The sequence below is a fragment of the Xenopus laevis genome, chromosome 2L, assembly GCF_017654675.1.
Source record: "Xenopus laevis strain J_2021 chromosome 2L, Xenopus_laevis_v10.1, whole genome shotgun sequence".
NCBI classification, from domain to species: Eukaryota; Metazoa; Chordata; class Amphibia; order Anura; family Pipidae; genus Xenopus; species Xenopus laevis.
Window position 1 is genome coordinate 48,221,827 of NC_054373.1, and position 13,021 is coordinate 48,234,847.

At 39.1% G+C, this 13,021-nt stretch overlaps 1 protein-coding gene across 1 annotated transcript in view; it reads left to right on the top strand.

Annotated features, from left to right (window-relative positions):
• The window catches only part of nlk.L (nemo-like kinase L homeolog), a gene marked incomplete at its 5' end in the record, with an annotated part of 106,327 nt that extends 99,060 nt beyond the window's left edge, over positions 1-7,267 (top strand). Inside the window, 4 exon segments of the mRNA NM_001091101.2 lie at positions 309-395; positions 1,365-1,563; positions 3,298-3,391; positions 5,456-7,267. Of these exon segments, the coding sequence (NP_001084570.2) occupies positions 309-395; positions 1,365-1,563; positions 3,298-3,391; positions 5,456-5,510 (435 nt within the window). The 3' untranslated portion in view covers positions 5,511-7,267.
• Between the last annotated feature and the right edge of the window lie 5,754 nt (positions 7,268-13,021).

A 13,021-nucleotide genomic window follows, 5' to 3' on the forward strand; every position in this document is an offset into this window, starting at 1 on the left:
CCCACTGGATTCAGTGTATACGTGTAAAGCAATGTTTGCTTATGTACATCTGCCGTTACTTAAACACATTACAGCGTATGCCGTAAACTGCTGATCCCCCCCGAGTACCAAAGGTTATTATGGTGATAACATAGACAGCGGGAGATGAGGAATGCTCATTGCAGTGGGACGTTGCTTCTCCCTTAATCAGAATGACAGGAGTGCTGTGCTTGCTGACTACAGGAATAGCCAGAGCAGTTACACAGAGCAGCCCTTTTATCTGTGCCACAGCAGGCTTTATTCTTCATTATTTCTTTTTGTCCTTTCAGCCATCTCTTCCTGTCCTCTACACACTGTCCAGCCAGGCAACTCATGAAGCTGTCCATCTGCTCTGCAGGATGCTGGTCTTTGATCCAGTAAGTAGGACTTGCCCATTCCCAGGGTTATTTCTTCCTCTACTAACATTTGCCTTTATAGTGATCCTCTAACAGAAATATGTTGGCACCTTATTCAGTGCCAGAAGCTTGCTGGACCCTGTAGCACTTACAGTTCATTCTGGGCCACCTAACCAATCCATAGAACCCTGCTGATTTAGCAGAGGCGTGAGGCACAGATCATTTTGTGCATTGTACATTGAATGCCATTTGTTCCCTCAAGCATAAAACCTGATGTTCTGTGTTTACTCACGCCTGAAGCAAAGCACGAGAGCCCTGTTGGTACACTGGGTTCTGTGCATAAGCATGACTATGCCAAAACAGAATAAAGTTCAATAAATAACAGCACAAAGCTTGTCCTTACTCTGTTACCCACTCAGATTAAAGGTCACCTACAGGATTTCTGTCCTTGTTTTATTTGGTTTTATTTGCAAACTGGTAATAGTGCTACAAAACTAACTGCTCATGAACAGTTCTTATGCTTCTAATGCTTATACAACATCTTCAAAACCAAGCATCAACAATTAAAGTATGAGTGTCCCATCAATATATGAACATAAACTTCAAATGCTGCTGCATAAGCATTTAATGGTAATAATTAAATGACATAGATCGTTAGAAGTCCAACGCCGCAGACTATATCGTCTAAATGGCTGTCGAATGTATTTATAATGTTATTTGTCATCATGCTAAAGTCTTTATCGCCCTCTAGTGACCATTTTACTTACTAAGCAGTAATTTAATATTTATTATGTGAGTGTAGATAGTGTGCATCCTCCATGTTCTCCAGAAGTCAATGTAACCCTATCCCTAGAATGCGAAAGCATTTTGGAGCATTTTCATGCTTGAAAAAGTTCAATGTCAAAAATGATAAATACTCCAGAACTGAATCCATATAAACTTTTCTGCTTTGGATTATAAACTAACATTTCGTCTTTGTTTTTTTTTCAGTCCAAACGGATATCGGCTAAAGATGCCTTGGCTCACCCGTACCTGGATGAAGGCCGCTTGCGATATCACACTTGCATGTGCAAATGTTGTTTTTCAACTTCTTCCGGGAGGGTCTACACCAGTGATTTTGAGCCGATCACAAATCCAAAATTTGATGACACTTTTGAAAAGAACCTCAGTTCTGTTCGGCAGGTGAAAGGCAAGTACTGAGTCGTAGAATAACCTTAGGCGTTCATCTTATTGTGGTGTGACAAAAGGGAAATGAGTATACACCTCAACTACTGCCAGTAAATGATTTTCACACTGTTTATCAGTTAAACATTTTACTCCTCTACAATCAATTCAAGAAATATAATCCCACATTTTATGGTGGCTGTAGTACAGCCAAAAGCAACAGCTATTGCATTGGAGTTAACTATCCATTTAAAACATCTCAAGGCAAATGTGAAGCATTAGAAATAAATTACTCTTATGTGAGCTGTCCAAGCAGGAATGGAATGCTCAGATTAAATGGGCAATATACAAAGTAAATAGGATATACAAAGTCATAGTATATATGACACTGATGCTGGCTGCACAGTTGCACTGGCCCATCATGGGACCAGAAACTCCCAATGGACCCAGTAAAGCTTCATGCAACTAGTTTCATGCCTATCTCATAGCTGTTACCTACTTTTGCATGAGGACTAGTAATAACAATGGATCGAAGGATAGACAGAAAAGTGGAAAATAAATAATTTGGAGTGTGGGTCTATGAGCTAAAGTTTTCAGGTGGGACCCTGGCACCCCAGACTGACACTGTCTGAGTTAATTGTTTTATAATGCTTATAAAATGACTGGTAATAACTTAAAGGGGTTGTTCACCTTTAAATTAACTTTTAGTATGATGCAGAGAGTGATATTCTGAGACAATTTGCAATTGGTTTGTATTTTTTATTATTTCGTTTTTGAGTTGTTTATTCAACAGCTCTCCTGTTTGGATTGTCTTCAGTCTGGTTGCTAGGGCCCAAATTACCCTAGCAACAGACTGCAATATGAATAGGAGAGGGCCTGAATAGAAAGATAAGTAATAAAAAGTAGCACTAAAAATAAATTTGTAGCCTTACAGAGCATTTGTTTTTTAAATGGGATCAGCGACGAAGAAGAAGGCAAATTAAAAATTATGAAGAAAACATGAAGGCCATTTGAAAAGTTGCCTAGAATTAGCCATTCTGTAACATACTAAAAGTTAACGTAAAGGTGAACCACCCCTTTAAAATAATGATTTAATAGAAAGTATGGGCTGCAGTTGACTCAGGAGAAACAGAGAGTTGGGGGTTAGCATACTGTAGTGAACCATGTTAGCGGCAAGAAGAGGTGTAAAATTGCTGGAATTGCTGTTAATGCTAAACTATACAGTAATACAGCTTCATCCATATAGTGACTGTATATTCATATACAATAGAACCCCCCAATTTTCCGTTTTTTAGGGGACCAGGAAAAAAGGTGTAAAATCAGGGAACTGTATTATGCATAATATATAGGTGGGATCACAAAATAACAATGTAAAAAGAGGGCAAACTTAAAATCAGGGGATGTAAAATTGAGGTTTCACTGTATTAGATGGTTAGATGCTGGTGCCATTCTACTTTCTAGACATGCTATTTTTTCATGAGTGCCTATGGACATATGAGGGTGCACCTAACTACTGTCTGATTTACTGTGAGAGTTTCTTTACTATAATGTGTTTGTATTGGGCACATGGGGCATTTGGTCTGCTGCTGCCATACTGCAGAAAACAGTAATATACAAAACACTTTTTTTCGTGTCACGACTCCTGATAAAATGTATAAAAGTGCCATAATGCCTCATGTGAAATATTTGTTACTGTCTTTGCCTTTGTACCTATAATCTACTTTTCTCTACCCCCCCCCCCATTCTTTTTCCTCTGCAGAAATAATTCATCAGTTTATATTGGAACAGCAGAAAGGAAACAGAGTACCTCTGTGCATCAATCCTCAGTCTGCTGCTTTTAAAAGCTTTATAAGGTATGTCACCTTGACTTGTAAATACTCAATCAATCTGCAATAAATAGCTTTATTTATTACTTGATAGTTACTCACATCTCTTTATACACTGCTAATGGACTCCTGACTGTTACATGCAGTCCTATACAGTTAAGTATAATTACAAGCAGCCCTCATCTTTATTATCATCTTTATTATCCTCTTTTAAGAGGAACATAATGTTCGGTAGGGGGGACAGCTTGTCTGTACAGAAAATTCTTTCTCTCAGTATCAGTATTAGTAAATATTAGGCACAGTTGCTCTATGTTTCTGGGAAGACGTACTCTAGAGACTCTGGTACATGTATACAATCAATAGGCAGCTGCTATGCTGAAGCCTGTGGATAATGCCTGCACCATGGCAAGCAGTAGCTCATATGTATAAATGCCTAATAATAATTTTGGTGCTATCGATAGATTAGTCGCATCATCTAAAACTGCAGAAACATTACAGCATGCACTTATTTAACAATAGCAACACAATTCAATATGAAAAGGTTAGTACATTGTAGTTGTGTTATGTTCAGGGACATGGGCAATTAGCAAATTACTAGATACTATTGTCAATGTTTTATATAGAGTTTTCAGAGTAATTTGGTCTGAGCCATATGGTTAATTGGAAATACACTGAGGCATCAGCAACTTTAAGAGGCTGCCATTAGTATCCTGTTGGGCCCATCATATTTGTACCTTGTAATGGCCTAGGCCTAGAACCCTGGGTTTATAGCTAAAAGTGTATATAATAAAATGACTACCCTATTTGCATTTTGGAATATAATATTGATCATTACACTGCAAATGTGAATTGCTTAAAGCAATAATAAATGAACACCAAGTGTTTTAAAGAAATGAAAATATCATGTGCTGTTGCCCTGCACTGATAAAACTGCTGCGTTTGCTTCAGAAACACTACTATAGTTCATATAAACAAGCTGCTGTGTAGCAATGGCGGAAATTGAAAAAAGGCTACATGGCACAGGTTAAATAGTGGATAACAGATAACACCATTGTGTTCTACTGAGCTTATCTGCTGTGTAACCTGAGCCTTTTCTCCTTTGAATGGCTGCCCCCATTGCTACACAGCACCTTATTTATATAAACAATAGTAGTAATTTTTTGGTGTTACTGTTTCTTTAAACTGTATCTACCCACTAGGGATGTGCGGGCCGGCCCCATACCCGTGGGTTGGGCGGGTTCAGGCTGACCTCGTGCTCCTCTTCGCTAGTGGGTGCGGTTGAGCTCTTCTCCTGCTCTTCCCGCCCTCCACCTTCAACTGCCGACGTCCGACTTTATAGCTGAGCCTGTTTGCTCCCCCTTTTGTGACATTATCGGCTTGAGTGGGTCTTTAACAGGAAGCCGTTAAGCGGTTGGAGGGAAGTCGGGCTTCAGGCGGGTGCGGGTCGTGAAAAATCCAACTCGCACATCACTACTACCCACTGCTGCCATATTTTAGCTATAAGAAAATATAAATCTGCTTCCAATGGTAGAAGCTGGTGCTGTCAGGCAGTAGTCATTTAGAAATGCTATAGCAGGAGTCTTGAGATCTACTGATCACCAGCTAAAGGTCTACTGATAGATCCCGATCTACCTTTTGGGCACCCCTGTGCTATATGTTAGTTGTTTCCCAAGGAGCTGCAGCTAGGGACAGACATTTGAACTTGAGAGGAAAAGCAGCAGCTATAATATATTAGTTGAAGTCAGATGTCTGCATTGCTAATGCTCTGTGAGTTGGTCATGATATATGAATAGGAGAAGGCCTGACTATAAAGATAAGCAAGTAATGGCACATTTAGCCTCACAATCACAATTTTGCATTAACTATTCTAAATTCAACTTTGCCGTTAGAGGGAATACATTAAATGTCTGAGAATTGTGAATAGGATTTGTCAGTGCCACCCTTAAATCCTCTGAATGATGGAAGCAAAGACAGAGACCAGTGTATTGGACTGAGATACCACTTGCCAAATAAAGCAGCCCCTTCTCTTTGCAGTCCAGCTACGTTGTGTCTGCCATTGTACCCAAGACTTACGTGCTTTTTCTTTTCCAGTTCCACTGTTGCTCAACCCTCCGAGATGCCACCATCTCCACTGGTTTGGGAGTGAGAGTGGAAGACTTACTACTGACGACCATTGTGTAGCTTTCCACTGGAGTCTGGGAATTGCAATTCTGGAGAGTGCGCCTGTACTGTAATTTTACAAATTAAGGTTAAATCTACCAACCACTATGTGAGAAAAAAAAAGTGTATCATATTTAAGACAAAAGTGGTGTACAGCTGTGCCGTCGGTGGTTGTACTTCTGAATGGATTGAACCCAGAATTGCTTATTTTATCAAATATATGATGTTTTAAGGCTCAGAACAAATTGCACCAAATGATGTAATAAATGGGTTTTTGTAGAGGTTGGTTCTAGGTTTTTAAATATTATTTTATTTATTTTTTTAATTAAAGTGTGGCTGTGTGCAAAGCATTTTTATACTGAGCCATTCCAAAATAAACTCCCCCCCCCCTTAAATTTTCTGTTAATCCAAGCAACGAGTAAGGACTGGAGAATGTGTCTGGAGACCAATCACAAAGTACTTCCCATATTGAAGAATGACCAGGGGCTGACTATGTCCTGAGCTTGATGTCCCTTACCTAGTGCTGCACTAGAAACCATCTTGTTATTTATATGTTCGGAGACCAGAAGGCTTTTGGCGAGGAGGAGGAGGAGTACATCGGTGACTAGAGGGAATGGACGTTCTCCCTTCCCAATATAAATATATAAATGATATATTCTATTTTTCTTAGACTTCTTTTTTTTCTTACCTTGAAGTCCTGGGCATGCATCGTTTCCATCTGTGTATATAATTCCATTGATCATCGGTCGTTTGTAAAGGTCCTTTTTAATGTCCCACTGTATAAAGGTGAGCTAGCTTGCACATTTTAGATTATAAAAAGGTTTTTGTGACCCCCCCCCTCCCAGACCCCTCCAGCCTTTGCACTGGACAGCCTAGAAGCAAGGAAAGGTGCCAACGCTGAGAACTGAGGGAATACCTGTACCTGCGCTTGTGTAGGCGAGCAGACATGGAAACATCACGGCTAAAGAATCTTTTACTTTTCATTTGCTTTTTTGATTCAACACTGAATTCTCCTGTGCATATGTACATACAGACACAACGTAAGGCCTCTACCTCCTGGAGTAGACAGCTCAGCTCGTTTCACTCCAAATGATTATTTTTTAGCTTCAGTGTGCAGACTTGAAACTTGAATGTTCCTTCCAGTTTTTATATGTAAGCATATTCCACTAGCGCAACACGAGAAGGCAGAAGATCACTCTCACTGTTATCAAGGAATTACTACAGATGTAGTGTGCTATTACCTGCTAAACTTATTGTCATTTATCCTACAAGAATATTTTTTTGATCCTGAACAAGCTGGATTTGATAGGAGGACACTAAATAGATTTTTTTTTCTCCCTACAGTTTTTTGTTTTGTTTTAAGCTTTATTTTACGGAAATAATAATTTTTTTTTCAACTTCAATGGAGTCATTTTTGCTGTGAAAAATGTGCGTTTGAATTCCAACTATCGGAGATATGGAGTCTTTCTTTCATCTTTTTTTTTTGTTTCCTTATTTAGTTTCCTTTTTTCTGCAGCGGCTCCTTTAACAGATGCCCCGGAGGAAGTGTTTCACCTGGGGCGTAAGCAAATAGCCCGGGGTCACCAGAAGGAGATGATCAGCATTGTGGAGCACAAGGCTGGCTGAGGAAAGGTGAAACATGACCATGGTGATTTGAGATACTTGCTGGTCACTTTGTAAAATGTAGATTTGAAGTTCAGTGGTGAAAACATTAAATGTGTCATTTAAAAAAAAAAAAAAAAAGATGTTTTGTTTTGCATTTTTTATCTTTTTTTATCAAAATGCTTAATGTATCTACACATTTAATACCTGGATGCTATCTATAATTGTATTTAATATTACCCCAAAGCATATCCAGGTTTCCATAGATTTATATCTCTCCATCACCACCAATTCGCCATTTACCCCTCCAGAGGGAAAGGTGGGTTAATTCTCACTTTCTTATTTTATAAATCTGACATGAGCAACCCACAGATATGTTGCTTAGAGGAGAACTAAAGCCTAACTAAAGGAGTAGGCTGGAAATGTTTTACATTATGTTTTAGGCTTCTGTACCAGCCCAAGGCAACCACAGCCGTTTAGCAGTGAAGATCTGTGTCTCCAAAGATGCCCCAGTAGCTCCCCATCTTCTTTTCTGCTGATTCACTGCACATGCTCTGTGCTGCTGTCACTTACTGAGCTTAGGGACCCACTCACAATATACAGTACATATAGAATAGGAATGTTGTGTAAGTCAGACAAATAGATACCGCTTCTTAATCAATTGTGGATTGTTAAAAATGAGCTGGAGGATCTATGTATAGATTTTAAGAAAAAACTGGATGATTACACCCCGTACTAGTGTGTCTTAATTAAAATTGCTGAATTATATTGCATTAATTGTCCTCATATGCAGAGCTTATTTAATTAGAACCATATACTTATTAAAAATGTGAGTGCAATCAATTAAATAAGTTCATTAACCTCCCCTCCTAAGGGTTAAAGCAATTAGGTGCTAAATTGAACGTACTTGAAAGTTAATTATAAACTTGTGAATTATTCTCAATTAATTAATTATTAGTTCCAATTTCAGTATATAAGAGGTTAATCGATGAACCATTAATTCATTATCAAGTGACCATGCCAATAAATGAAATTCTAGTTCATCCAATTACCTTAACATCATTGCTCAGATTTCATAGATGAGTAGGAAAGAGAAATAATAGAAGGTGGAGAAGTCCTGTAGAAACTGATTTTAGATGAAATTTAGGGCATAGAAAGAAGCTCACAGGCGCCAGTAACTGGGACATAAGGAGCAGATCTTTCTCCTATATCTTAAGATGGGTAATATAGTGCTGATCCAGTATTTGGGACCTAGGGCCCAACCATCAGATCACACCAAAAGGAGATAAAAGTGGTCGGACTGAGGGCGGAATCAACGAACCGATGTGGACCTTGCTCAGACAGGATTTTTAAACCTGTCAGATTGATATCTGCCCAAATTTTCCCAGATATCAGTCGTTGAAGCCCGTCGAGGGCCCTATGCAAGGGCCAAATATCGGTCACCTTTAGACCTACTTTATCTTTGCCACGTGTATTGTCAATAATTCTACACCAGTCAAAAAAGGAACTACACATCATTTTAAATGCAAGGCGCCTTATCGCATATATTGAAACCAAAAACCTGCGTTACTCCTCTTTTGGAGTTCCTTTACATTCCAGGTATGGACCCTTTAAGTTCCTGGGGTTCCAGGTATGGGCACCCACCTGTAATCATCAGGCAACAGGCAGAGACTGAACTGTTCAGAGGAGTAGCAAACAGCCTACCATCATATTCATCACTGTAGCTTTTTGTAAAATTACATTTCTGGTTTCATGGTTTACAAATGACTAACTGGCAATCGCTATTCCTAGTAAGTACTTAAATACCAAGCCATTTTTTTGGCCTTTTTGCAATGACACACCCAGAGACCTGAAGGAAAAATATTGCCAGTGTACAGTTTGCCTTTAAAAATAATTACAAAAAGTAGCTGTTAGTTCCACACTTTGACTACAATAGGTAAACTTGCATGCCACGTCTAGGCCCCTTATTTAACACGTCTGTAGTACATTTAAGATCAAATCCCCCAGTAAACAGTGTGATTGAGTCATAAGACTATGTTGCACTTACCCATAAAGGGGTTGTTCACCTTTGAGTTTACTTTTAGCACAAAGTAGCAAATGATATACTGAGACAGCTGGTTTTAATTTTTTAAATTCAGCAGCTCTCCAATCTGCAATCTGGTTTTTAGGGTCCAAATTACCCCAGCAACCATGCATTCATTTTTTTTTTAGATGGGGTCATATGCCCTACTTGAAAGGTGGGAAGAGTCAGAAGAAGAAGAAAATAGAAAAGTTGCCTAGAATTGACCATTTTATAATATACTAAAAGTGAACCACCCTTTAAAGGAATTGTTCAGTACAAAAATAAAAACTGGGTAAATAGATAGGCTGTGCAAAATAAAAAATGATTTTAATACAGTTATTAAGCCAAAAATAATGGCGTTTCTAGCAGCTAGTCAACAGCACAGCGTGGTTTAGACCAAGCCCTGGTGATTTTTTTCTGTTTTGTAGCCAAATATTGCTTCTAGCTGCCATTCAGCGTTTAGGTAAGGTAAGTAATAGGAATGTCGGACATTGTTGTTGCGTGAATATGACATGAATGTCTGATGCGAACGCTGCATGTTGCGTCTTCATCCGACTGTCGTGTCGTGTCGGATGCACGCCGCAACAATGTCCGACATTCCTATTACTTACCTTAGATTCGGCGCATCATCATCATCAGACGTGACGCCTGGAATTCATCTCAGCGCGTCGGAACGGTTACTATCTCAGGTAAAAGTGCTCGTGTAGTTCTACACTAAGCCCCAGCCAATCAGGCCCGGGCCAAGGTGTAGGCAGGGTAGGCAACCACCTAGGGCTCAATAACTGGAGGGGCACACTTATCTGGGGGGGGGAAAAAAAGTTTTTGAATTTTTTTTTCATGTATTAAAATTTGTCCCATGGCAGGCCTTTAGTATTTAAGTATTATTTTAAAAAAATACGCATTCGCCCAAGGGCCCCAAACCCTGGGATTTGTAAAAAAAAAAAAAAAACAGCAGCAGGCCAACAGCAGCAGCGCTCCCCCACCCTGGGAGTGCTCAGCATGATGAGCGTGACTCCCAATTATGTGACGCGCCGGTACAGATGGGGGGCTTGGACCTTGGGGCAATGTTGTTGATGGCTAATGGGCAATGGCTGCTGGTACAGGTACTGATGGGGGGGGGGGTTTGAGTACCTTCGGGGCAATATTTATGGCTAATGGGCAATGGCAGCTGGCACAAGTACAGATGGGGGCAATATTGATGGCTAATGGGCAATGGCAGCTGGCACAGGTACAGATGGGGGCTCGGGGGCAATATTTATGGCAAATGGGCAATGGTTGCTGGTACAGATGGGGGCAATATTTATGGCTAACGGGCAATGGCTGCTGGCACAGGTACAGATGGGGGCAATATTTATGGCTTGTGGATATGTTAAAATGTGATTTAATATGTTGTAAGCTGAGTGCCAGTGCAGTTTGTCTTTATAAATAATTATAACAAAAAACTTAGAAGCCTGAGTTCATACTGAAAACAGTAAAAGAAAAACAAAAACCTAGGAGAAATTGTACATGTATGGCAGGCTGCTCCTCTATAACAGGCCCAAAGAACGGAACAATTCTACCTTATTCTGGAACACTGATATAACGCTGTCCCTTAGATTCACAGGATAAAAATCCAATATGGTCCTAAACTTAATAGTTCTAAATGCTGTACTTACTTTACCAAAATCTCCAGGGGTCTACTAAAAAAATAATTTAAACATTAAATAAACCCAATATGATTGTTTTTGCCTCCAATATGGATTAATAATCTCTTCGCTAGAATCAAGTACAAGCTGCTGTTCTATTATAACAGAGAAAAAGCAAATCATTTGTAAACATTTTATATATTTCATTATGGAATCTGTGGGAGATAACCTCGTATTTCAGAGGTTTCTGGTTAACTGATCCTATACTTGTACAATAAGTAGCCAACTGAGTGATCCCCGGGCTGATGAAGGTCCAACATTTACAGACTTGAATTTAGCCAAAACAACTATAATGCCAAATTCCTAAATGACTCATTCTAGACTGCCTCTACAGCGCCTTCAATCCAAGCAATCGTTTTTAGGTTGAAACAGGTCTCGGGCAAAGTTGTGCATCACCAATAAGATGTCAGCTGAGCATTAATGTAAAAAGTTTTCAGTAAAGCTACAATAGTATAACAAGCTGTGCTGCACCTTTTCCTATTGCTGCTGTCTGTACCCTCTGCCTCCTGGTCATGTGTTCAGTGTAAGAGTGTGGCTGCTACTGGCAATTGGGTAAGAAGAGAACAGAAGCACGGTTGAAGCATTGTGTTGAATATATATATATTTTTATAAATCATGGCAAATTGAATGTACGCAAAAAAAGCATTGCATTGTTTCTATGCAAAAAGTCTATGTAGATCTCACTATACACATAATATATATCCATTTACTTATCCACAGCACTCCAACATGTACAAATAAACAATATAAAATGAGAGACATTGAACTCCAATTTGAGCCAAACAGAATGACTGACTGGATGAAGTCACGTACCTATAGTAATGCTACTCAGTGCCATTGTTCATCTTTCTTAATATTTCTTTGACTCACTGTTGGATATTCTCCTGAACAAAAGAAGCCATACAAATTCGATTTTTGCCAGTTAAATATAAAGGCACAGTTTACAGTCTTTAAAAATGACTGAAATGGCACAGTTTTAAGGGCAAATTCACTAACAGGTAAAAATTCACCAGCGACGGCTTTGCAGCCATCGCAACAGTTCGCCAGGCGTAAATTCGCTAGGACAACGATCAAGTGTGAAGTTGCGTCCAGGATGCTGGTGAATTTTTGCTAGCGTTACTTCGGCAATCAAAGCGAAGATGCGCTAGCATTGCCTAATTTGCATACGGCGGGAAATTATAAAGTTGAATGGATGTATATGTTGCAGCAGCAAATATATTACACTACACAAGTCCAGGGAACCTTAATAAATAAAATAGAGTTGTTATAATGCCCTACACATGAGCCCACTATAAAGTTTTTGAAAATGGAGGGGCAGAACCCGGTTTCCCAAAAAAAAAATTTCCGACCTTTGCAGGCTATCACTCTGAAACAATTAGTAACTTAGAAAAATTTTGCACTAAAATTGAGGAAGTCCTATGCACTCCATTGCACTTTGCCTGGTCTGAGGTGGCGAAGGCAACGCCGGCGAATGAGGTAACGTTCAGTAAAATCCGCATCTTGGTGAATTTGTGGAGTTACGTCCGTTCGCCAGAGTGAAAATTCGCCTGGTGATAGAGTGCGAATGATCGCTAGCGGTTGTCTCTTTCAATAGCAAAGTCACGCCTGCGAAGTTCCTGAATGACTCGCGCTGGCGAATTTTCGCTACCATTAGTTACTTCGCCCTTTAGGGAATCTGCCCCTACGTCTATAAAGAACTGATAGTTGTGTTTCATGTGTAAGGTGACACGCTGCTCCCCATACATACCATAGCTGCAGCTAAATCTAAACATATGGCTCTTATGGCTTTTCCTGCAAAGGCAATGTCTATATATATATATATATATATATATATATATATATATATATATATATATATATATATATATATATGCATTCACAAAGTACCTGCACTCCTTCCTTGTTGTTCAAATGTGGGTGCTTGGTCAATCAGCGTATACAATGTTCAAAGTGGACCAGCACACCGAAGTTTTCAATCAAAAGAGTTTTATTTTAACATCACACATGAGTGATGTTAAAATAAAACTCTTTTGATTGAAAACTTCGGTGTGCTGGTCCACTTTGAACATTATATATATATATATATATATATATATATATATATATATATATATATATATATATATATATATATATATATCATGAATC